Below are 26,034 nucleotides of genomic sequence, written 5' to 3' on the forward strand. Positions count from 1 at the left end.
AGATGTAGGCAGAATGGTCTTTAAGCTCTTTAAATGTAACAGGAGATTAGAATGAAGAGGTAGCATACCATATAATGAGATTGCCTAAACAAGTGGCCAGAAGGCAAGAGGGGTTTGAGGAATTTGGAGAGTTGAGTGTTCAAATGGAGGCTCTGGTGCTTTGAAAGAAAATAGTCCCCTTAAGGCTCATAGGCAACAGGAGGTGTGGCCGTGTTGGAATAGGTGTGGCCTTCATTGAAGAAGTACATCTCGGCTCACTTCCTGCAGAACTCTCAATTCCTTCTCCAGCACCATGTCTGCCTGAACTCTGTCACCTTTCTTGCCATGATAGATAAACCATCCCTCTGAAACTTTAAGCCAGATCCATCCAACTACATGTTTTCCTTTATAAGAGTTGCTGTGGGACATGAAGCTTAAGAAGAACAACAACCAAAGTGCAGATGCTTCAGTCCTTCTTAAAAGGGGGGACAAAAATATTCATAGCAGGGGATATGAAGACAAATTTTGGAGCAGAGATGGAAGGAATGGCCATTCAAAGCCTGCCCTACATGGGTATACAGCCCATATACATATACATATATATACATATATACATGTATACATGTATGATATATACATATATACATACATATATATAGACACACACACATATATGTGTGTATGTGTATATATATATATATATATATATATATATATATATATATATATCCACCAAAACTATAAAGCTAAGAAGTGTATGCTGACAGGAACCGGATATAGATCTCTCATGAGAGACAGTGCCAGAGCATGTCAAATACAGAGACGAATGCTAGCAACAAACCATTGAACTGAGAACGGGATCCTCATTGGAGAAATTAGAGAAAGGATTGAAAGAGCTGAAGGGGCTTGCAACCCCATAAGAAAAAGAATGCCAACCAACCAGAGTTCCTAGGGACTAAACCACTACCCAGAGAACACATGGACAGACCCATGGCTCCAGCTGCATATGTAGCAGAGGATGGCCTTGTTGGACACCAATGGGAGGAGAAACACTTGGTCCTGGCAAAGCTCGACTCCCTAGTATAGAGGAATGTCAGAGTGGGAGGCAGAAAGTAGGGGTGGTTGGAAAGGGGGTACACTCTTATAGAAGAAGGGGATGGAGACAGAATAGGGGACTTATGGGCAGGAAACTGGGAAAGGGAATAACATTTGAAATATAAAAAAAAATCCAATAAAAAAAGTTGTCATTTCACAGCAATAAAATGCTAAGACTGGAGCTAAGAAAAGGAGAAATAAGGATGCTGAAGTGCCTTGGGAGCTTTTTTGGAGTAGAAGTCAAAATCTGTGCCAACTTTGGAAAGAATATCTCTTCCTAGTAAAAGAATGGGGCAGGAGGTACAAGCAGCAAGCTTCATGAACTATCTGAGCAGGGAGCTCCAGAGGTGAGCTCTAGCAGGAAGCTCCTAGAGCAGTGCAGCCAGGGACTCCATGGGGGGACTTCTAGAGTTGTGTTGCCATAGCAGTGACAGTGGAGATTTTGATGACCAATGAAACATGAGGCAAGAAACAAAGTATAAGGGGAATGCTTGGAGCTGAGGTAAAAATAAAAATAAAAAGGGCAGAAATAAAGGTATTTATGGAAAGGGAAGGCAGAAAGGAGGAGGGGTATCTTCCATGATTCCTTGCCCATTACAATTGTAAAGGTTGTCTTTTATTTTATTTTATTTCCTTTTAATGTAGGGAGTTTAAGGGACATTTTTGAGCTAGGTGTGAGTCTGAGTCTTTAGAAGACATCGCAGAGGCATATTAGTCAAGATGGAGTGAATATTTTTGCTAATGGTGACTGGGAGACAAAGTGAGTAGTCAAGGGCATCATCCCTCATGGTCTAGAGTGGCCAATATGGAGGTACCTGTGAGGGAAGGATCATCATCCAAGCTCTGTCACCAAGAGGGTGACATAATAGTCTGAAGAGAAATCCAGGGACCTTTGAGAGGATTTTTGGATAGTTAAAGGCAGACACTGAATTCCAGAAGTATAGCCCCCAAACGTGAAAGGAAAACATCAAGCCAAACTGAGAGGAATGGGCTTGGGAGCCATCTGAGGGAGTCCACAGGAGCTGCTGAAGGTCAAAGTCAGGTGTGTGCTTCCCATTCCCAGAACACAGATTGGGACGCCAGATGCTCAAGGGTCATTACCCAATGTTCTACAGAAGGTTTTGGATGGCTAGTAAGGGGAAAGTCACCAGTTAGCCTCTGTTGGGTGAAGGGAGCAGGCACTAGATGATCTGGAAAGTGCAGAACTGATCAGGGTCCTGTCACAATCTGAGTCATGTCACCAAATTTGGGGGTTCCAGAGTTGGCACAAAACACAACCAGACAGCAAATTCTCAACACAAATAATATTTTATTTATCCTGGAGGGAATAAATGGGAGTCTTCCTCTGGATTGGGCAAAGACAGCAGCAGATGTCTCTGTAGGTGTGATTTTTAAGGAGATAAAGGAAAAGTCTAGATTAGGATAAATTGATCAGTCTTTATCTCTGCCTTTCTGTGTGTCTGGCCTTAGCTCCCTCTATGCCCACCTGTCTGTGTGTGTCTACCTCCTCCCGTGTGTGTGTGTGTGTGTGTGTGTGTGTGTGTGTGTGAGAGAGAGAGAGAGAGAGAGACAGAGACAGAGAGAGAGAGAGAGAGAGAGAGAATCTTAGTGCTAAGGATTATTTCTATAAATGTACTATATCCCAAGCAAATGCTCTTTACAAAAATGTCACCTGAGCCACCTGACACTGATTTCACATTACTAACTGTGGCCCAAGAATAAAAGAAGTATCAAAGAATTCAAGAGCAGAGGTGATATCTTGTGTAAAAGCAATCAGTAAGTAGTCCATCTTAGACATATGCTCAGAATGTGGATAGAGAAGTTTTCTCTGGCTGAGATCAGGAATTAGCAGGTATAGAATCCTTCACCAAGCCTGTTGACTAAGGTTAGATCCCTCAACAAATTTGGACAGAAAGGTCAATCCAAAATGTGCTCTAATATCCACAGATGCCTTGGCACAGGCATGAACACACACATACACACACACACAGACATACACACACATACCTGCACACAGACAGACAAGCACACACAGAGAGACACATACACATATACACACACACATATACATGTACACAGACAGACATAGACACATACAGGCACACAGACACACAGACATACATGCACACAGACAGACATATACACATAGACACACACATGTACACACACAGACACACACATGCACACACATGCACACACAGACACACACACACGTGCACAGACACATTCTCAAATGGTAGTTATATAATAAGTTATCCTTATATTTAAGAGGAGATGAGAATAAAGAGCTATCATTATGCACCTGACTTATGTACAATGTACAGAGAGTCAGAGAGAAAGAAATAGCAGAAGAAAAGGTAAAACTGAAAAATGTCACCAACTACGTAAATATGTATAATTAATAGTATATAGTAGTCTCCCTATCTCATAACTCCTGCATATTTATAATTATACTTGAATAAAAAATAAGACATATTTAATTTGTAAATTAAATTTAGAACAGTTTATAATAATTTAAATTTAATATGAACTACTTACTTTTTTAGAACTGCAGCTAACTCAATTTATTCTTCCTTCATTCTTCCTAGTCCTTTTCACATATATGCATGCATGACATACACATCTACATTTTCCACACAGTAGTGTCTGAAATCTATCTCCCTCCCTTTCTCCTGCTTCTTCTTTTGCCTCTCTCCCCTACTCTACCACCCTTCATTCCCCCATTCTTATACATTCTGTTGACCTTGCTCCCCTAGTCAAGAACCCTAACTGTCTTCTTTGGCCTTACAGGCGCATGCGCTGGTGCAGCGTCGGATGTCCTCTGTGACCATCTGCAGTGCAGCACTCTTACTCTCGCCATTCATCTTGGCCTCATTGATGTATCTGCTCAAAAGCAACACAAACACACAGAACAATGACAGGAAGCAATTAGTAGCTCACTGTCAAATGAATCATTGCTAACATTTTCGTCTCTTTTCTTGTGAATGGAAGTGTGTAAACTCAGTGATGAAGTGTGGATTGAGAAGTATGCCAAGAATATTTCATCAAAAAAGACGTGGTTCGGAAGGCAGGGCATGGCTATGCGATGTGAGCTTAAGAAGCAAATCCCAACACCAGAAGTTTGCTCTTCATGGAAAGAACCAAAAGCCTTCCTAATTTCTAGGGCGGAAAGCATCACATGTTTTGAGTTTGCATGATAGAGTAACTCTGCTGGAAGGAATGATATATGTCCGTGGAGAACTGCTTACTCTAATGTGTAGACTGAAGAGAAAACAATGATCTTGTCAACCAGAACTCCTCAAGTAATAGATAAAATGTATGTTTTAACTAGAGAACAGATAGCAGCAACCAGGCTTTACATCTAGTAAAGCCACACCGGGGGGAGGGATGCATCTGACAATTTTACTAAGAAATGGTGCACTTTTCTGGGGTCACTGGTGTGCAGAGACTGCCATTCCTTTATCACTAAGGAATTAATATATGAACATTAGAAAATACCTTTGGACACCCGCGGATCCCGGCCCGCAGCAGCTCTCTGCTCCCAAACCCCGTGGGAGAGAGACCTCACCGCCTGATCAGGTGGGCACTCCTGAGGCTGCAGAGCGGAGGAGACCACCAACACTGCCCACCCCTGCCCACATCCCTGGCCCAAGAGGCAACTGTATAAGGCCTCTGGGTTCCCGTAGGGGAGGGCCCAGGAGCGGCAGGATCCCTGCGCCTGAGACACCGCCAGAACCTGAAGGAAACAGACCGGATAAACAGTTCTCTGCACCCAAATCCCGTGGGAGGGAGAGCTAAACCTTCAGAGAGGCGAACACGCCTGGGAAACCAGAAGAGACTGCACTCTGTGCACATCCAGATGCCAGAGGAAAACACCAAACGCCATCTGGAACCCTGGTGCACGGAGGCTCCCGGAAAGAGCGGCGCAGATCTTCCCGGTTGCTGCCGCCGCGGAGAGGACTTAGGCAGTACCCCACGAGCAAACTTGAGCCTTGGAACCACAGGTAGGACCAACTTTTCCCCTGCAAGAAACCTGCCTGGTGAACTCAAGACACAGGCCCACAGGAACAGCTGAAGACCTGTAGAGAGGAAAAACTACACGCCCTAAAGCAGAACACTCTGTCCCCATAACTGGCTGAAAGAAAACAGGAAAACAGGTCTACAGCACTCCTGACACACAGGCTTATAGGACAGTCTAGCCACGGTCAGAAATAGCAGAACAAAGTAACACTAGAGATAATCTGATGGCGAGAGGCAAGCGCAGGAACCCAAGCAACAGAAACCAAGACTACATGGCATCATCGGAGCCCAATTCTCCCACCAAAGCAAACACTGAATATCCAAACACACCAGAAAAGCAAGATCTAGTTTCAAAATCATATTTGATCATGATGCTGGAGGACTTCAAGAAAGACATAAAGAACTCCCTTAGAGAACAAGTAGAAGCCTACAGAGAGGAGTCGCAAAAATCCCTGAAAGAATTCCAGGAAAACACAATCAAACAGTTGAAGGAATTAAAAATGGAAATAGAAGCAATCAAGAAAGAACACATGGAAACAACCCTGGACATAGAAAATCAAAAGAAAAGACAAGGAGCTGTAGATACAAGCTTCACCAACAGAATACAAGAGATGGAAGAGAGAATCTCAGGAGCAGAAGATTCCATAGAAATCATTGACTCAACTGTCAAAGATAATGTAAAGCGGAAAAAGCTACTGGTCCAAAACATACAGGAAATCCAGGACTCAATGAGAAGATCAAACCTAAGGATAATAGGTATAGAAGAGAGTGAAGACTCCCAGCTCAAAGGACCAGTAAATATCTTCAACAAAATCATAGAAGAAAACTTCCCTAACCTAAAAAAAGAGATACCCATAGGCATACAAGAAGCCTACAGAACTCCAAATAGATTGGACCAGAAAAGAAACACCTCCCGTCACATAATTGTCAAAACACCAAACGCACAAAATAAAGAAAGAATATTAAAAGCAGTAAGGGAAAAAGGTCAAGTAACATATAAAGGCAGACCTATCAGAATCACACCAGACTTTTCGCCAGAAACTATGAAGGCCAGAAGATCCTGGACAGATGTCATACAGACCCTAAGAGAACACAAATGCCAGCCCAGGTTACTGTATCCTGCAAAACTCTCAATTAACATAGATGGAGAAACCAAGATATTCCATGACAAAACCAAATTTACACAATATCTTTCTACAAATCCAGCACTACAAAGGATAATAAAGGATAAAGCCCAACATAAGGAGGCAAGCTATACCCTAGAAGAAGCAAGAAACTAATCGTCTTGGCAACAAAACAAGGAGAATGAAAGCACACAAACATAACCTCACATCCAAATATGAATATAACAGGAAGCAATAATCACTATTCCTTAATATCTCTCAATATCAATGACCTCAACTCCCCAATAAAAAGACATAGATTAACAAACTGGATACGCAATGAGGACCCTGCATTCTGCTGCCTACAGGAAACACACCTCAGAGACAAAGACAGACACTACCTCAGAGTGAAAGGCTGGAAAACAACTTTCCAAGCAAATGGTCAGAAGAAGCAAGCTGGAGTAGCCATTCTAATATCAAATAAAATCAATTTTCAATTAAAAGTCATCAAAAAAAGATAAGGAAGGACACTTCATATTCATCAAAGGAAAAATCCACCAAGATGAACTCTCAATCCTCATCTTCGATTGGTTTATATACAAGTGTGCAATTTCTAGGCTTGAAAGTAAAATGATGCTATCTGGTGCTGGATAGAGGAGCCTTATTTTTTATTATGGCAGCTTGCTATTTTTGTAATATGGTGATTTGGTTGAACACATTAAAGTACAGTAGTAACTGATCTCCCCCTGTTCCTGGATGAGTGAGGAGATGATTAAATGTTGATGTCAGCATCCATGAGCATATTCAGATGAGCTTCTGCTTCTGTTGAAAAGGATGCTGTGTTTGATTGTGGTCCGAAGCTTTGAAGCACTACTTGGCATCTCCTTCCTTGGAGGTCTCACTGTTTAAACATAACAGATTTGATAGCTTGTTGGTAAGGTGAGGTCCAGCTTGTCTCCACTAGGACATCTTCATGTGAATCCGGTGGTTATACGGTTTTGTTCTAGGGATATTTCATTTTTTTAATAACGGTTTTAGCTGACATTCATGGAGAGAATGAATCCTTAGAAGTGTGCCACTAGTGAAAGGAAATCCTGTCTAGAGTATGTTTCTTTACAAAGCTGTGTCACACCATCCTTTGGGCCCTCTGCTGGAAAAGTAGAATCAAGTCTCAAATAATGCCTTTTAAATTGTATCCTCTAGTATTATAGATGTAGGACAGTACTGTATCATACCTCTGTGGATGTAAAATAGCTTGTACCTGCTTTATGATACGTAGTAGTGACCGTGCTTTATCAGAGCTGTTTTTAATGATGTTGCTCAGAATGTTTTCTTTCCAGATGATGATTGAGAAGCTAATTTAAAAAAAAAATGGTGCCAGGTACCACAAGAGTAACAGAACTGTGCTGTTTTCTCGGGTTTTGTTTTTTTACTTTTTTTTTTTTTAATGGAGTGTGCTGGATGTCTCTACAGTTTTGTTCAGATGACTGCAGAACCTGGAAAAGCTGTTGCTGCTGTTGATGCATAACACACTGCTATTATTGGTCTTTTTATATAAATATAAATATATATATACAGATATATAATTTGAATTTTTTGAAACTTTACCTGTGCTGTCAACTTTCGAAAAAAGTATCCCCGTTTACTGTGTTGAGTTGGCACTGTACAGAAATTAACAGCCATATTGGTCTAGAAATGTTGAACTTAAGTTTTTTCCATTTGTACAGGGGTAACACACTGTATTAAATATGTAAGGTCTTATATACGTGGGTTTGATTACAAAAACTAATAAAGTATTCTCTAAATAAAAAAAAAACAAAAAAAAAAAACAAAAAAAAAATTAAGCAGACAACCCAAGCTGCAGTTTCTTAGGGAGAGGGAAGGCAAATTAGAAGGGAACTAACATCACAGACAATCAAGTTATTGGTCCCCAGAACCACAAAGAAAACAAAAAATGAAAAACAAAACAAAAAACCCTTGAGTGTGGTGGTTCAGACCACCAACTCTCCATCACTCTGGTGGGCTGAGGTAAGAGGTTCAAAGAAGTGAATTCAAGAGCTCTATGAAAACCTCTGTCAACCTGCCCCTCCAATTACTGGTTCCCAATCTTTACCGTCTGGTCAACCCAGGAATTAGTTTAATTGTATATGTCATAGAGCTCCAGAATTATCAGAAAAGGTTATTTAGTAAGCTGGGCATGCTAGTGCAGATCTCTAATCCTAGTACTCTGGGGGCTTGGAGGCAGCCTGGGTTAAACATTGAGACCCCATCTCACAGATATAAACAAAAAGGGTTATTAAATCTATATAAAACACCATTAGTAATTAATAAAGAATATTTTTGCTTCGCTTAAAAAAAAAAAAAAAAAAAAGAAAATACCTTTGGAGGAAAAACCACCACCATTTTTTCTGTTCCTTGGTACTGTAATTTAAAAAGTGAGAAAAAATTAGAATGTGGGAAATATTTATGCTAAGATGTTTAAAATAAACATAAAAATATTATAAGTCAGTTTTTACCAATGAGGTACAGGTGTAATTTGTGTCTTCTACAAAATTGGGCTTTCATTGACCAATTCTTTAACTGGTGTCCTAATATGATAGAAAGTTCACTACTGTGAAGGCCGATTGGGAGTTTAAAGACCGGACTGTAACTATGAAACAAGAGCCTTGTTGATGTCTGGGCAATCAACTGCCCTAAGCTTTAGTTTCCTGTGTATAAATGTGTAATTAAGGCTTACAGTGTCCAAACAGCTTGAGGCTGGGTTTATATGAAGTCATGTCCCTATTCACATTAAATCACATGCAAAGCAATTGACATTTGGAGAAATCACAAGCTATTTTTAAAGAAGACCGATAAAGGAAAAAAAAAGAATCCTGTGACTTATTTTCTTATGCAGACTACAGAATTTGTAATATGTGACTTTAGTTCTCACGAAAACAGGCTTTCATTTCCGAGAGTCTCATAACGAACAATTCATTTAGCGCTAACTCCTAACAAGCCCTCTGCTTCTTCATGTAGCATTTAGAACTGTAATTAAAAGAGCCAAGTATTCACCATCATTTCTGACACTTAATGAAATTGCATGTAGCTTGAGTGTTTCCATCAAGCGACATCGGTCACATTCGCAGGGTGGTGTGAGCATCAGCATTATTTCATGGAAGAACGCGCTTTTCTTATCCAAACAGCAAATCCTGGCTCATACACCAGGGGGCGTTTTCCTTTCCTTCTATTCTTCTTTCTTCTTTCTTCTTCTTTCTTCTTTCTTCTTTCTTCTTCTTTCTTCTTTCTTCTTTCTTCTTTCTTCTTTCTTCCTTCTTCTTCTTCTCCTTCTTCTCCTTCTTCTCCTTCTTCTCCTTCTCCTTCTTCTCCTTCTCCTTCCTTCTTCTTCTTCTTCTTCTTCTTCTTCTTCTTCTTCTTCTTCTTCTTCTTCTTCTTCTTCTTCTTCTTCTTCTTCTTCTTCTCTTCTTCTTCTTCTCTTCTTCTTCTTCTCTTCTCCTCCTCCTCCTCCTCCTCCTCCTCTTCTTCTTCTTTTTTTCCCATCTTTATTAACTTGAGTATTTCTTATTTACATTTTGATTGTTATTCCCCTTCCCGGTTTCCGGGCCAACATCCCTCTAACCCTTCTCCCTCCCCTTCTATATGGGCTTCCCATCCTCGTCCTCCCTTCATTACCGCCCTCCCCCCAACAATCACTTTCACTGGGGGTTCAGTCTTGGCAGGAACAAGGGCTTCCCCTTCCACTGGTGCTCTTACTAGGATATTCATTGCTACCTATGAGGTCAGATTCCAGGGTCAGTCCATGTATAGTCTTTAGGTAGTGGTTTAGTCCCCGGAAACTCTGGTTGGTTGGCATTGTTGTTCATATGGGGTCTCGAGCCCCTTCACGCTCTTCCAGTCCTTTGTTTCAATATTTGTGATATTTCCATCTTTTAGAAAATTATGATTCATGCTTTTAACAACATTGATGCACAGATTTTTTTTTAATCTGGGTGCTACACCCAGGACTGAGGCTACAGTCACATGGAAATTCATTGTAACTTCCCATGGAATCATGGGCAGCTTCTTCCTCCAAGGAGTGGCAATTTACTGAGTCTACCATTAACTGCTCCCACACTTCCTACCGGCATTGTGTTTGTAACCAGCTACATTAGAAACGCTGGAAATTCCTATGGCCCTAACCTACATATAGACCTGCATAGCACATTTAGTAACATGGAATTATAAAACAGACATAGCTGAAGCCTCAGAGGCATTTGGTGGTTTGCATGCCTAAAAATTCCTAGGACACATTTAACTGAATGCTAATTATATTCTAAATTGTGTAGGAATAATTTCAAATTTTACCTCCTTCATTAAAAAAGCTTCATAGAAATGCTCTCAAGAAAGATTTCATATATCCTTAATTAAAAATACTTCCTCTCCTATGCAGCCTGGGACAAGTGGCAATAATGGATTATCTACAATGAGTTAGCCAATGGGTTTTTAGAAAGTAGATATTAGGAGAATGACAAGCATAAACTTCTTTCTGAAATGCTGTGGAAATGGATACCCTATGTCATTTACAGAGTCACAAACTATGCAAAGTTCAGTAAACACAGAGGTATCTTTGCTAGCTGGTTTGGCTCTGTGGTGATGCTGGAGGTTTGGGTGGAGGAAGGAGGGGAGGAGGATACCACGTGCACACGAAGAACTCTTTATGTAAATAACAAATATAAAAGCTGATGTGTGCTTGAAACACAGAGTTGGGTAGAGTTAGCAAGTCAGTTTGCATCCAAAAGACCCACTCAGGAGGTTCAGGGTGCCCAGCCAGAATCCCTTTCCTCAGTCTACCTAAGGATGCATGCAGAAAAACTCAACAAAGCCCAGCACTTGGGAATGTAATTATTTTCTTAATTCAATACTATTCTTTAGAAAAATCCATTTGGGAATAAACATAAATTTGTAAAACTAACCTGGACTTCCCAACATCACTGGAAAAGAAAGATTAAACTCATGTAGCTTTAGAGCTCCCATAATAGCAGACCACTGTGAGATGAGGACCATGGAGTAAATCCATGCAGCCCACAACCTTTACAGCACCTTAGCAGCCCCCACCTTTCACACCTTGTACAACTGTTTTCAAACTCCGCTGATAAAAATATAAGGAATCTCTCCCAGCCTGCCCACTGTTGATCCATTTATACACATTAATATGCAAAAACCAGCATCGTGGGAGGTAGAGGGGAAACAAGTGTCAACACAGGCCAGGAAAACTCAACAGTTTATACACAATCGCCTAAAAACAGATTCTTTAAAAAAAAACAAAAAACTATAGGTTCCTTGTTTGCTAAAGAGTGTGAAGCTGACCCTGGATTTCCACAGCCTGCAGCTTGTTAATGCAGGTCCAAGCTTTAGGTCTTACCAGAAGGTGGCCACGAAATTTTCCATGGGCCAGCAAAGGAAGATGGACTTGGAGGCAGTCCTGTTGTCTCCTCCCACAAGGTCTGCATAGTCACAAATCCAGAGGTAACTCAGTGGGATGATATATTTTATCTTAAACTTCTTCTTGTGTCTAGGAAGGGAATCAAACAGCTCTATTAGCTTGCTTTGCAATGTAGGTGTAACTGCTCACGGCAATACCACTCTTCCTCTTCAGAGCAGAGGGCCACCCATCCGTCTCTATCATCCAGGCACAGCTCATCTGAAGGTAGATGGCTCTCAACAAAGCTTGCAGCTAGGAAAGTTTATATCACATTCAAACTAAATATACTTTTCCATCACCACAAAAAGCCAGAGATTGTCTGGTATTTTACAACATAAAAGTGTTTAAGATTACTGTACTGTGTATTTTTAAAAGGTGAAGATTTTAGACTCCACATGTGTGAGGCTAGACATTCCACGTCAGCAATTCTCCTCATTATTTCCCGAAGGTCTATGATGTCCTCCTTTCTTATAAGCCAAACCACGAAAGTTATATAAAAGCAAGAGACAGCTGTCCCATCCCATAACAATTCTGAGCAGCAGCCACATGCTAGGAAATATTTCATATATTCTAAGGTCATTGAATGCTGCATTCCTCAAATAACTGCACAAACTCATCTTCTCCAGACCTACTTTGCAGTTGAGGCAACTCTGAAAGCAGTCAATAAACTAGAGAATGGTCTAGACCGTGACCTAGGCTGCCCAACTGCCAGCCACAGCTCGATATGGCCAGGGCCCTGCGGTTCTCACCCACTTCTCACAGCATCTGCTGACATAAATTCTGTGGAGTAAGTCTGCAATCTTTCTCTACTTCCTTTTCTTTCCTTGCCAGAGCTGTTACCTTTTATACTGGATTTAGTCTTTGTTTTGAGAGCAAATGGAGAAATTACATGACTTTATTACAAGTGGAGTGACATGCGGCCTTTACGTCTATGTAGCATACATTTATCAAGAGGGTACATGCATCAAGAGGGTACCTGTCAGTCATATTTAGCGATATTTAATTTGGAGAAAAAATGTTTTTATACAGGTAATGAGTTCCTTAAACTTGGAATTTCCCTCAATCAGCCAGAAATGTGATGGGATTATTGGCATGTGCCAACATGCCTGGCGCTTTCTTTATTCTTGATCGTATTCTCCACAGGAGTGGACAGCAAAATAGACCTTTCACTAATTCTTATTTAAGAAGCAGGGACAAATTGCTTGCCAGAAAAAGAAAACAAAAAAAAACCCTTTATATTATTGTACAGTTATGGACTGGTGAAATGGTCACCTTTCCCAAGGAGAAAAGGATTACATAAACACATACATATTATTAGACACAACCAAAAGATCATTCAACAAGAAGAGATGGCGCTTCTTTTTCCTCCAGCCTCTTCTGAATTCCACGGGCCCTTCGAGCAGCAAGCTTCCACGTACGCCATGAAATAGTGTCGCTTTCTCACCGTGGGTTTCCATGTGAGGAGAAAGCTTTTTCCTGGTACAGGCCAAACACTAACAGAACAGATAATCAGTAGATAGTTTATGGAATACATTTTACATGATAAATGTAAAGGTTGACATGAAATTAAAACAGTCTCAATTGTTAAAGCCAATCTCCACTACTGTGTGTGCGTGTGTGTGCGTGCGTGTGTGTGCGTGCGTGTGTGTGTGTGTGTGTGTGTGTGTGTGTGTGTGTGTGTGTATTGAATGGAGGTGAATAGAAATAAAATAAAATTAGATCAATGTATCAAAATGCCATAATGAAACTCATTACTGAGAAGATCTTTCTGTCTATACAGTGTGTCTTTAAATCTCCAAACCCTGGTGATGGTGATATAGTAGATTTTGAAGTCTGAAAACTCATGTGTTTACTGACCTATTAATATTTAAATTAAAAAATTAGGAAGATCTACTAAATTTCACATGAAGCCTGACTTTGAATTATTACTGATTTAAATGGTCTGACACATTGAATGGGGTTAAATAACAAAATAAGCTTTATATATCAAAAAATACTACAGTAAAATCCATTACTTTGTCTATTGTCTTAAGTAAGTTTAAAGGAAATAAAATCAAGATCGTGGAGGGTTTTTTTTCTAATTTATATCTATAAACTCAATATTTACATGAACAAAGGTTTACTCTGCCCAATCACAAGCCATAGCTTTCAAAGGAGACAGATAGAGGCAGTAGTTTTTATAAGTTAAGTTACGAATAACCAGTGAAAGTAAAGGTAAAGGGGGACATCTGTACACATGTAAGACATTGGTAGGGTGATTGTGAAATAGTTCTAATTTGTTTTCAGGTTATTTGACAACACAGATAAGTAACCATTACAGGAAATTCAATTCTATCCAGATTTTGAAAACAGATGTTATGAAAAATCAAGTAACATTTGAAACATCAAACTATTTCTGGAAACAGAAGACATCTTAATATATTTCTTGAAATTTGATCTTTTGTCAACCAGAGTCTATTGTCACAATAAGGAAAACTACTAGATAGGAAAGAACATAAAACTGCTCTCATAACTCAGATGTTCCCCTAGATATTTATCTGACTTGTAGCCCTGAGCATGTCTCCCTAACAGAATAAATGTTGCCTTCTTGAGTTGAACAGCACTGAACATTATAAACAGGAGTTACATTTCATGAGGCCAGTGGTGATGTTAAGAATTAGTTCACGTGCTCTGAAGGAAACAAATAAAAACACTTCCTTAAACCACCAGGTTCTCCTCAGGTTGAAAATGGGTGTTGAAAGGAGAATACCTTCACAGGGATCCTGGACCGGGTAGTCTTTCAAAGGACTTGAAACTCTACTTCTTCCTTGGCACTAAACATCAAAGACAACTACAGCAGTTGGCAGACCAACTGCTGAAGTGTGAGAGTTCTGCAGGAGTCATGGTGACAGACCAAAGTGATGTCATGGTTCTAAGCCTCATGTTGTAACTGAAAAGGCGTCACATTTATTTCATTTCCATTGAATTTTGGCTTAATAAAAATTATGTTTGAGAAATTTTGAGATTCACAGTAGTCAAAGGAGTAGCACAGATTCTCTCAATGTTTATAGTGATTCAAATCAATAGTAAACCTTATCTCCAAACTCTAGTGCAGTCTCGTAATCCGGTACAGATTATAGTGTGGTAATCCCTGTTGTGATGGCTAGAATGGTAAGTGATGTTTGATTAAATGATTTGACACCTGGTAAGAGCAGTTTTGATAATGTCAGGTCACAGTGAACTGTCACCTTTCAAATGGGAGCTTCTGAGAGAGCACCCAATGAGATGGGAAGTCAAGCAGAGTAGGAGACTAGTCTTTATCTCTGAAAATGATAAAGCTTAACACAAGATCCAGAAGAAAAGAAACCTTATTCAATTCAAAGGGGTCCCATTCCCAAGTGCTACCATCCTTTAATATTGCCTCATTGGGGCCTAAACATTATCAATGAGTCCATGGGAACAAACCGTATCTGATTACAGGCCCAGAATGTTAATTCTGATACTAATAAGATAGGATGTTCACACTACAGCGAAAATGCTCTATTTCTGTACAGTCATAAAGGTTGACCTTTTGATATTGACCATGCTTTTAATCACCAGTACATGTTTATTCATTCTTCTTTTCTCTAGCACTGTGTTTTCAAGGACACCATATTTCATTAACAAAGGGCATACACTGCCTTTTTGTAATTTTTCTCAATCAGCATAATTGGAGGTTCACTCGGTGATTCATATGACTGTGTTGTCAATGGAAGTTCAGTTACAGAGTATTGCATATACATCATGCCTGTGTAACACATATTCCTTGATACTGCTCTTTGCTTCACTACTGAAATCATTGTGGTTGCCTCCAGTTTGGTGATGTTGTAAATCTAGTAATTATAATAATATGTACAGAGGTTTTCCCATTTTTATTGGGTATTTATGTATTTACACTCAAATGCTTTCCCCTTTCTCTCCTCTCCCATTCCCTTTCTCTCCTACCCCTGCTTCTGGGAAGGTGCTCCTACTTTCACCCATCCACTCCCACCTCAAAACCCTGGCATTCCCCTACACTGGGGAAACAAGTCATCACAAGACCAAGGGCTTCTCCTATTGACGCTAGACAATGCCATCCTCTGCTACAAATGCAGCTAGTAGAAGAGAAAATGGGGAAGAACCTCGAACACACATGCACAGGGAAATTTTCCTGAACAGAACACTCCCTGTGCATATGTGTTCGAGGCTCTTCCCCATTTTCTCTTCCATTAGTTTCAGTTTTATGTGGAGGTCCTTGATCCTCTTGGACTTGAGCTTTCTACAAGAGGATAAGAATGGATCTATTTGCATTCGTCTACATGCAGACAACCTGCACCATTTGTTGAAAATCCTGTCTTTTTTCCACTGGATGGTTTTAGCTCCTTTGTCAAATATCAAGTGACCATAGGTGTATGGGTTCATTTCTGGGTCTTCAACTCTATTCCATTGATCTACCTGCCTGTTTCTGTACCATGCAGTTTTTTTCACCATTGCTGTGTAACAGTGATTGAGGTTGGGGATGGTGATTTCCCCAGAAGTTCTTTTATTGTTGAGAATAGTTTTCACTATCCTGTGTTTTTCGTTATTCCAAATGAAGTTGCAAATGGCTCTTTATAACTCTATGAAGAATTGGATTGGAATTTTGATGGGGATTGCATTGAAGCAATCTGTAGATTGCTTTTGGTAAAATGGCCATGTTTACTATATTATTCCTGCCAATCCATGAGCATAGGAGATCTTTCCATCTTCTGAGATCTTCTTCAATTTCTTTCTTCAGAGACTTGAAGTTCTTATCATACAACTTGCTTGATTAGAGCCACACCAAGGTATTTTATATTATTTGTGACTATTGTGAAGGATATCAATGCCTTAATTTTTTCTCAGCCTGTTTATCCTTTCAGTAGAGGAAGGCTACTGATTTGTTTGAGTTTATTTTATATCCAGCCACTTTGATGAAGTTGTTTTTCAGGTTTAGAAACTCTCTGGTACACCCGCGGATCCCGGCCCGCAGCAGCTCTCTGCTCCCAGACCCGGTGAGAGAGAGACCCAACCGCCTGGTCAGGTGGGCACTCCTGAGGCTGCAGAGCGGAAGAGACCACCAACACTGCTCACCCCTGCCCACATCCCTGGCCCAAGAGGAAACTGTATAAGGCCTCTGGGCTCCCGTGGGGGAGGGCCCAGGAGCGGCAGGACCCCTGCCGGAGACACCGCCGGACCCTGAAGGAAACAGACCGGATAAACAGTTCTCTGCACCCAAATCCCGTGGGAGGGAGAGCTAAACCTTCAGAGAGGCAGACAGGCCTGGGAAACCAGAAGAGACTGCTCCCTGCACACACATCTCGGACGCCAGAGGAAAAAGCCAAAGACCATCTGGAACCCTGGTGCACTGAAGCTCCCGGAAGGGGCGGCACAGGTCTTCCTGGTTGCTGCCGCTGCAGAGAGCCCCTGGACAGCACCCCACGAGCAAACCTGAGCCTCGGGACCACAGGTAAGACCAAATTTTCTGCTGCAAGAAAGCTGCCTGGTGAACTCAAGACACAGGCCCACAGGAACAGCTGAAGACCTGTAGAGAGGAAAAACTACACGCCCGAAAGCAGAACACTCTGTCCCCATAACTGACTGAAAGAGAGGAAAACAGGTCTACAGCACTCCTGACACACAGGCTTATAGGACAGTCTAGCCACTGTCAGAAATAGCAGAACAAAGTAACACTAGAGATAATCTGATGGCGAGAGGCAAGCGCAGGAACCCAAGCAACAGAAACCAAGACTACATGCCATCATCGGAGCCCAATTATCCCACCAAAACAAACATGGAATATCCAAACACACCAGAAAAGCAAGATCTAGTTTCAAAATCATATTTGATCATGATGCTGGAGGACTTCAGGAAAGACCTGAACACACTTAGGGAAGCACAGGAAAACATTAATAAACAAGTAAAAGCCTACAGAGAGGAATCGCAAAAATCCCTGAAAGAATTCCAGGAAAACACAATCAAACAGTTGAAGGAATTAAAAATGGAAATAGAAGCAATCAAGAAAGAACACATGGAAACAACCCTGGATATAGAAAACCAAAAGAGGAGACAAGGAGCTGTAGATACAAGCTTCACCAACAGAATACAAGAGATGGAAGAGAGAATCTCAGGAGCAGAAGATTCCATAGAAATCATTGACTCAACTGTCAAAGATAATGTAAAGCGGAAAAAGCTACTGGTCCAAAACATACAGGAAATCCAGGACTCAATGAGAAGATCAAACCTAAGGATAATAGGTATAGAAGAGAGTGAAGACTCCCAGCTCAAAGGACCAGTAAATATCTTCAACAAAATCATAGAAGAAAACTTCCCTAACCTAAAAAAAGAGATACCCATAGACATACAGGAAGCCTACAGAACTCCAAATAGATTGGACCAGAAAAGAAACACCTCCCGTCACATAATTGTCAAAACACCAAACGCACAAAATAAAGAAAGAATATTAAAAGCAGTAAGGGAAAAAGGTCAAGTAACATATAAAGGGAGACCTATCAGAATCACACCAGACTTCTCGCCAGAAACTATGAAGGCCAGAAGATCCTGGACTGATGTTATACAGACCCTAAGAGAACACAAATGCCAGCCCAGATTACTGTATCCAGCAAAACTCTCAATTAACATTGATGGAGAAACCAAGATATTCCATGACAAAACCAAATTTACACAATATCTTTCTACAAATCCAGCACTACAAAGGATAATAAATGGTAAAGCCCAACATAAGGAGGCAAGCTATACCCTAGAAGAAGCAAGAAACTAATCGTCTTGGCAACAAAACAAAGAGAATGAAAGCACACAAACATAACCTCACATCAAATATGAATATAACGGGAAGCAATAATCACTATTCCTTAATTTCTCTCAATATCAATGGCCTCAACTCCCCAATAAAAAGACATAGATTAACAAACTGGATACGCAACGAGGACCCTGCATTCTGCTGCCTACAGGAAACACACCTCAGAGACAAAGACAGACACTACCTCAGAGTGAAAGGCTGGAAAACAACTTTCCAAGCAAATGGTCAGAAGAAGCAAGCTGGAGTAGCCATTCTAATATCAAATAAAATCAATTTCCAACTAAAAGTCATCAAAAAAGATAAGGAAGGACACTTCATATTCATCAAAGGAAAAATCAACCAAGATGAACTCTCAATCCTAAATATCTATGCCCCAAATACAAGGGCACCTACATATGTAAAAGAAACATTACTAAAGCTCAAAACACACATTGCACCTCACACAATAATAGTGGGAGATTTCAACACCCCACTCTCATCAATGGACAGATCATGGAAACAGAAATTAAACAGTGATGTAGACAGACTAAGAGAAGTCATGAGCCAAATGGACTTAACGGATATTTATAGAACATTCTATCCTAAAGCAAAAGGATATACCTTCTTCTCAGCTCCTCATGGTACTTTCTCCAAAATTGACCATATAATTGGTCAAAAAACGGGCCTCAACAGGTACAGAAAGATAGAAATAATCCCATGCGTGCTATCGGACCACCACGGCCTAAAACTGGTCTTCAATAACAATAAGGGAAGAATGCCCACATATACGTGGAAATTGAACAATGCTCTACTCAATGATAACCTGGTCAAGGAAGAAATAAAGAAAGAAATTAAAAACTTTTTAGAATTTAATGAAAATGAAGATACAACATACTCAAACTTATGGGACACAATGAAAGCTGTGCTAAGAGGAAAACTCATAGCGCTGAGTGCCTGCAGAAAGAAACAGGAAAGAGCATATGTCAGCAGCTTGACAGCACACCTAAAAGCTCTAGAACAAAAAGAAGCAAATACACCCAGGAGGAGTAGAAGGCAGGAAATAATCAAACTCAGAGCTGAAATCAACCAAATAGAAACAAAAAGGACCATAGAAAGAATCAACAGAACCAAAAGTTGGTTCTTTGAGAAAATCAACAAGATTGATAAACCCTTAGCCAGGCTAACGAGAGGACACAGAGAGTGTGTCCAAATTAACAAAATCAGAAATGAAAAGGGAGACATAACTACAGATTCGGAGGAAATTCAAAAAATCATCAGATCTTACTATAAAAACCTATATTCAACAAAATTTGAAAATCTTCAGGAAATGGACAATTTCCTAGACAGATACCAGGTATCGAAGTTAAATCAGGAACAGATAAACCAGTTAAACAACCCCATAACTCCTAAGGAAATAGAAGCAGTCATTAAAGGTCTCCCAACCAAAAAGAGCCCAGGTCCAGACGGGTTTAGTGCAGAATTCTATCAAACCTTCATAGAAGACCTCATACCAATATTATCCAAACTATTCCACAAAATTGAAACAGATGGAGCCCTACCGAATTCCTTCTACGAAGCCACAATTACTCTTATACCTAAACCACACAAAGACACAACAAAGAAAGAGAACTTCAGACCAATTTCCCTTATGAATATCGACGCAAAAATACTCAATAAAATTCTGGCAAACCGAATTCAAGAGCACATCAAAACAATCATCCACCATGATCAAGTAGGCTTCATCCCAGGCATGCAGGGATGGTTTAATATACGGAAAACCATCAACGTGATCCATTATATAAACAAACTGAAAGAACAGAACCACATGATCATTTCATTAGATGCTGAGAAAGCATTTGACAAAATTCAACACCCCTTCATGATAAAAGTCCTGGAAAGAATAGGAATTCAAGGCCCATACCTAAACATAGTAAAAGCCATATACAGCAAACCAGTTGCTAACATTAAACTAAATGGAGAGAAACTTGAAGCAATCCCACTAAAATCAGGGACTAGACAAGGCTGCCCACTCTCTCCCTACTTATTCAATATAGTTCTTGAAGTTCTAGCCAGAGCAATCAGACAACAAAAGGAGATCAAGGGGATACAGATCGGAAAAGAAGAGGTCAAAATATCACTATTTGCAGATGACATGATAGTATATTTAAGTGATCCCAAAAGTTCCACCAGAGAACTACTAAAGCTGATAAACAACTTCAGCAAAGTGGCTGGGTATAAAATTAACTCAAATAAATCAGTTGCCTTCCTCTATACAAAAGAGAAACAAGCCGAGAAAGAAATTAGGGAAACGACACCCTTCATAATAGACCCAAATAATATAAAGTACCTCGGTGTGACTTTAACCAAGCAAGTAAAAGATCTGTACAATAAGAACTTCAAGACACTGAGGAAAGAAATTGAAGAAGACCTCAGAAGATGGAAAGATCTCCCATGCTCATGGATTGGCAGGATTAATATGGTAAAAATGGCCATTTTACCAAAAGCAATCTACAGATTCAATGCAATCCCCATCAAAATACCAATCCAATTCTTCAAAGAGTTAGACAGAACAATTTGCAAATTCATCTGGAATAACAAAAAACCCAGGATAGCTAAAGCTATCCTCAACAATAAAAGGACTTCAGGGGGAATCACTATCCCTGAACTCAAGCAGTATTACAGAGCAATAGTGATAAAAACTGCATGGTATTGGTACAGAGACAGACAGATAGACCAATGGAATAGAATTGAAGACCCAGAAATGAACCCACACACCTATGGTCACTTGATTTTTGACAAAGGAGCCAAAACCATCAAATGGAAAAAAGATAGCATTTTCAGCAAATGGTGCTGGTTCAACTGGAGGGCAACATGTAGAAGAATGCAGATCGATCCATCCTTATCACCCTGTACAAAGCTTAAGTCCAAGTGGATCAAGGACCTCCACATCAAACCAGACACACTCAAACTAATAGAAGAAAAACTAGGGAAGCATCTGGAACACATGGGCACTGGAAAAAATTTCCTGAACAAAACACCAATGGCTTATGCTCTAAGATCAAGAATCGACAAATGGGATCTCATAAAACTGCAAAGCTTCTGTAAGGCAAAGGACACTGTGGTTAGGACAAAACGGCAACCAACAGATTGGGAAAAGATCTTTACCAATCCTACAACAGATAGAGGCCTTATTTCCAAAATATACAAAGAACTCAAGAAGTTAGACCGCAGGGAAACAAATAACCCTATTAAAAAATGGGGTTCAGAGCTAAACAAAGAATTCACAGCTGAGGAATGCCGAATGGCTGAGAAACACCTAAAGAAATGTTCAACATCTTTAGTCATAAGGGAAATGCAAATCAAAACAACCCTGAGATTTCACCTCACACCAGTGCGATTGGCTAAGATCAAAAACTCAGGTGACAGCAGATGCTGGCGAGGATGTGGAGAAAGAGGAACACTCCTCCATTGTTGGTGGGATTGCAGACTGGTAAAACCATTCTGGAAATCAGTCTGGAGGTTCCTCAGAAAATTGGACATTGAACTGCCTGAGGATCCAGCTATACCTCTCTTGGGCATATACCCAAAAGATGCCTCAACATATAAAAGAGACACGTGCTCCACTATGTTCATCGCAGCCTTATTTATAATAGCCAGAAGCTGGAAAGAACCCAGATGCCCTTCAACAGAGGAATGGATACAGAAAATGTGGTACATCTACACAATGGAATATTACTCAGCTATCAAAAACAACGAGTTTATGCAATTCGTAGGCAAATGGTTGGAACTGGAAAATATCATCCTGAGTGAGCTAACCCAATCACAGAAAGACATACATGGTATGCACTCATTGATAAGTGGCTATTAGCCCAAATGCTTGAATTACCCTAGATCCCTAGAACAAACGAAACTCAAGACGGATGATCAAAATGTGAATGCTTCACTCCTTCTTTAAATGAGGAAAAAGAATACCCTTGGCAGGGAAGGGAGAGGCAAAGATTAAAACAGAGACTGAAGGAACACCCATTCAGAGCCTGCCCCACATGTGGCCCATACATATACAGCCACCCAATTAGACAAGATGGATGAAGCAAAGAAGTGCAGACCGACAGGAGCCGGATGTAGATCGCTCCTGAGAGACACAGCCAGAATACAGCAAATACAGAGGCGAATGCCAGCAGCAAACCACTGAACTGAGAATAGGTCCCCTGTTGAAGGAATCAGAGAAAGAACTGGAAGAGCTTGAAGGGGCTCGAGACCCCAAAAGTACAACAATGCCAAGCAACCAGAGCTTCCAGGGACTAAGCCACTACCTAAAGACTATACATGGACTGACCCTGGACTCTGACCCCATAGGTAGCAATGAATATCCTAGTAAGAGCACCAGTGGAAGGGGAAGCCCTGGGTCCTGCTAAGACTGAACCCACAGTGAACTAGTCTATGGGGGGAGGGCGGCAATGGGGGGAGGGTTGGGAGGGGAACACCCATAAGGAAGGGGAGGGGGGAGGGGGATGTTTGCCCGGAAACCGGGAAAGGGAATAACACTCGAAATGTATATAATACTCAAGTTAATAAAAAAAAAAAAAAAAAAAGAAACTCTCTGGTAGAAATTTTAGGGTCACTTAAGTATACTATGGTATCTTCTACAAATAGCGATGTTTTGACTTCTTGCTTTCCAAATTGTATCTATTTGACCTCTTTCTGTTGTCTAATTGCTCTAGCTAGGGCTTCAAGTACTATATTGTATAGGTAGGGAGAGAGTGGACAGCCTTGTCTAGTCCCTGATTTTAGTGGGATTGCTATAAGTTTCTCTCCATTTAATTTGATGTTGGCTACTTGTTTGCCATATATTGCTTTAACTATGTTTAGGTAAGGGCCTTGAATTCCTGATCTTTCCAAGACTTTTATCATGAAAAGGTGTTGAATTTTGTCAAATGCTTTCTCTGCATCTAATGAAATGATCATGTGTTTTTTTCTTTGAATTTGTTTATATAGTGGATTATGTTACTGGATTTCCTTATGTTGAACCATCCCTGCATACCTGGGATGAAGTCTACTTGATCATGGTGAATGATTGTTTTGATATGATCTTGAATTCAGTTTGTGAGAATTTTATTATTTTAGCATCGATATTCATGGGGTTAATTCGTCTGAACTTCTCTTTATTGGATCTTTGTGTGGTTTAGGTATAAGCGTCATTGTGGCTTCGTGAAAAGAATTGCGTGGTGTTCTTTCTGTTTCTATTTTAAAACTAGATCTGTATGATCTAGTTTGAAGAGTATTGGTATTAGGTCTTCTTAGATACCTCAAGCATCTTTCCTCCTGAAGCAGTGGTTCTCTATCTTTCTAAGGTTGTGACCTAGTAACACAGTTCTTTGTGTTGTGGTGACCACCAGCCGTAAAATTATTGTCATTGCTCCTTCATAACTATAAATTTGATACTTTATAAATTGTGATTTGACCTCTAGGTTGAGAACTGTTGTACCAGAGTCACAAAGCTAGTGCTTTGCATGAGGAGCCCATTCCCATTTCTCAGGCTTCTGGAGAGTTGAGGTCCTTCCCCAGCTATGCACCTTGAGGACAAACACATCTTCATTCTAATTGTATTACATGCTCCCAGTCAAATACACTGTACAGAGCAAGAATGACATTTTCCCAACACTCAGCTTTCTTTCCATCTTACTGAATACTTACTTGAATGTGTGTTAGTTACCGCCCAGTAGACTCTACAGGCCTTCCGGCTCTCATCAGTGTTCCCTTGGAATCAAACGCCCCGAGATAAACTGCCAGCCTAAGAACTATCTTCCATGAGCTTAATCTTTTCTTACCCTCCTTTATACTCAAAGATACATTTAATGTTTCTTAGATGTCCCTGTTTCCTATGAAGCTTACCATTCATATTTCCAAAGAATAAGATAATTTTAATGTCACCGTCATTTCTTGGGTTGGATTTTCCCTTCGCCATTTACCTTTCCTGAAACCTTAGGTGTTCACACTTGACTCGCTTTGAAATCTAGATTTTTGCCTACGCCTGTTTCAACATTCTTCTCAGTGGATCACGGTTGCTTTTCTTCTTGTTGAGAGCATCTATACACTTCTGAATGTGGCGCTTCAACAAAGCTCCAGGGAGTAGACTTTCACATCAGCCCTTACTAGACACTTTGTCAAACAATGAAATCTCTCCTGTACTCCCCGAGAGGACTGTAAAGTTCCATCTCTACTCCACGTCAGCACACAGCTAGATCATACGAAGTTGTTTACTGCAATATGACAAAGACAACACTGAATGAGTCTACTGAGTCACTACCAGATTTTTGCTTATACTTTCATCTCCCTATAAGACTTCAGCTTTAGAAAGGCCAGCACCTAGCATATATTCAGAACTGTCAGATTTAATGAATGTTGAGTATGGAATTCTTTCATGAATGATCAGGCTCCATTTGTTTCCAAAATAATGAAGCTAAATGCGTTATTCTGGAGAAATATCTAATAATGGTATCGAATTGTGACATTTAATAAATGCAGTGCAATAGGAAGCAAATTTTAGATTAGAGATTAGAAATCATTTTTGAAATCTTCACTTGCTCCTTTTAAAATATGGAATCAGTGAACAGAAATAATGTACCTGACAGACTAAAGTGAAAGCAAGCGAGAGCTGTATACGAGGCAGACGAAAAGGCTAAACTGTGGGTGTTACACATTGATGTGTGAAGTATTTGTGGATGGCACTTGTCCTTTTGCAATGACGCTTCTTTAAGAGGGCAGCACTCAGTAATAAAGAACATTTTCTATATTAATCCAGTCTATCATCCACCAATATCAAAAGGACACCCACACAACAAAAACAAGCTCACACAACTACATAAAAAACAAGAACACTTCAAACATTATGACTGTAGATACAAACATGAACAGCCCAGACAGTGTGCCTCTTCCAGAGACAAGCATTGGCTCTGCTGAAGAACAAGACCAGAAGTTATGAATGTGCTCAAGGATCTCAAAGAGGATGAAAATAGATGCCTCAAGGATGGCGATAACACAAACAGTTGAAGGAAATAGTGAAAACATCTAAAGACATGACAGTAGAATTTAACTAAGAAATAAGGCAACTAAAAAGAAAATTCAACCCAAAAGAAAACTACAAAGGAAAAACTTAGGAGGTCAAACTAAAACTCGGGTGTAAGTACCACCAATAAATTAAAGGATGTGGAAGACAGAATTGCATGTCTTGAAGACAAGGTAAAGGAAATAGATAACTCAGTCAAAGGAAATAATAAATGAAGGACTATTAGAATAACAGCCGACTTTCCAATGGAAGCCTGGAATCCACAGGGGTCTGGAGAGGTGTTCTAAAAATCTGAGAGGCCGCAGATGTCAGGGAAGACTACTCTACTTAGCAAAACTATCACTCTTAGTCAATAGAGAAGGAATCACATTCCATAAAAATATGAATTTAAGCCATTTCTATCTACCAATCTAGGCCTTAGAAGGCACTAGAAGAAAAATTTCAGTCTGAAGAGGTTAGTCACACCCTTAAATAGCTATTAATTAAAAAATACGAG

At 40.2% G+C, this 26,034-nt stretch overlaps 1 protein-coding gene across 1 annotated transcript; it reads right to left on the minus strand.

Moving 5' to 3' along the window:
* Positions 1 to 2,363: 2,363 nt before the first annotated feature.
* LOC120099294 (rho GTPase-activating protein 20-like) lies at positions 2,364 to 14,541 on the minus strand. Its single transcript, XM_087600936.1, has 6 exons — positions 14,408 to 14,541; positions 12,967 to 13,151; positions 11,599 to 11,748; positions 8,577 to 8,618; positions 3,863 to 3,957; positions 2,364 to 2,450 (listed from the first exon to the last, which is right to left on the minus strand). Coding segments are annotated over exons 2-6 (438 nt in total). The 5' UTR covers positions 13,116 to 13,151; positions 14,408 to 14,541; the 3' UTR covers positions 2,364 to 2,448.
* Between the last annotated feature and the right edge of the window lie 11,493 nt (positions 14,542 to 26,034).

This window comes from Rattus norvegicus, chromosome X (genome assembly GCF_021556685.1).
Source record: "Rattus norvegicus strain SHRSP/BbbUtx chromosome X, alternate assembly SHRSP_T2T, whole genome shotgun sequence".
NCBI lineage: Eukaryota > Metazoa > Chordata > Mammalia > Rodentia > Muridae > Rattus > Rattus norvegicus.

What these genes read in the sequence shown, in the direction of transcription:
- LOC120099294 (XM_087600936.1), bottom strand. Translation starts at nt 13,115, where the DNA reads ATGGAAACCCACGGTGAGAAAGCGACACTATTTCATGGCGTACGTGGA. An exon ending in TTGGTTGTGTCTAATAATAT is followed by an intron (nt 11,749 to 12,966) that starts GTATGTGTTTAT and finishes TTCCCTTCCTAG; the next exon opens with ACACAAGAAGAAGTTTAAGA. An exon ending in AATTTCGTGGCCACCTTCTG is followed by an intron (nt 8,619 to 11,598) that starts GTAAGACCTAAA and finishes TTTAAATTACAG; the next exon opens with TACCAAGGAACAGAAAAAAT.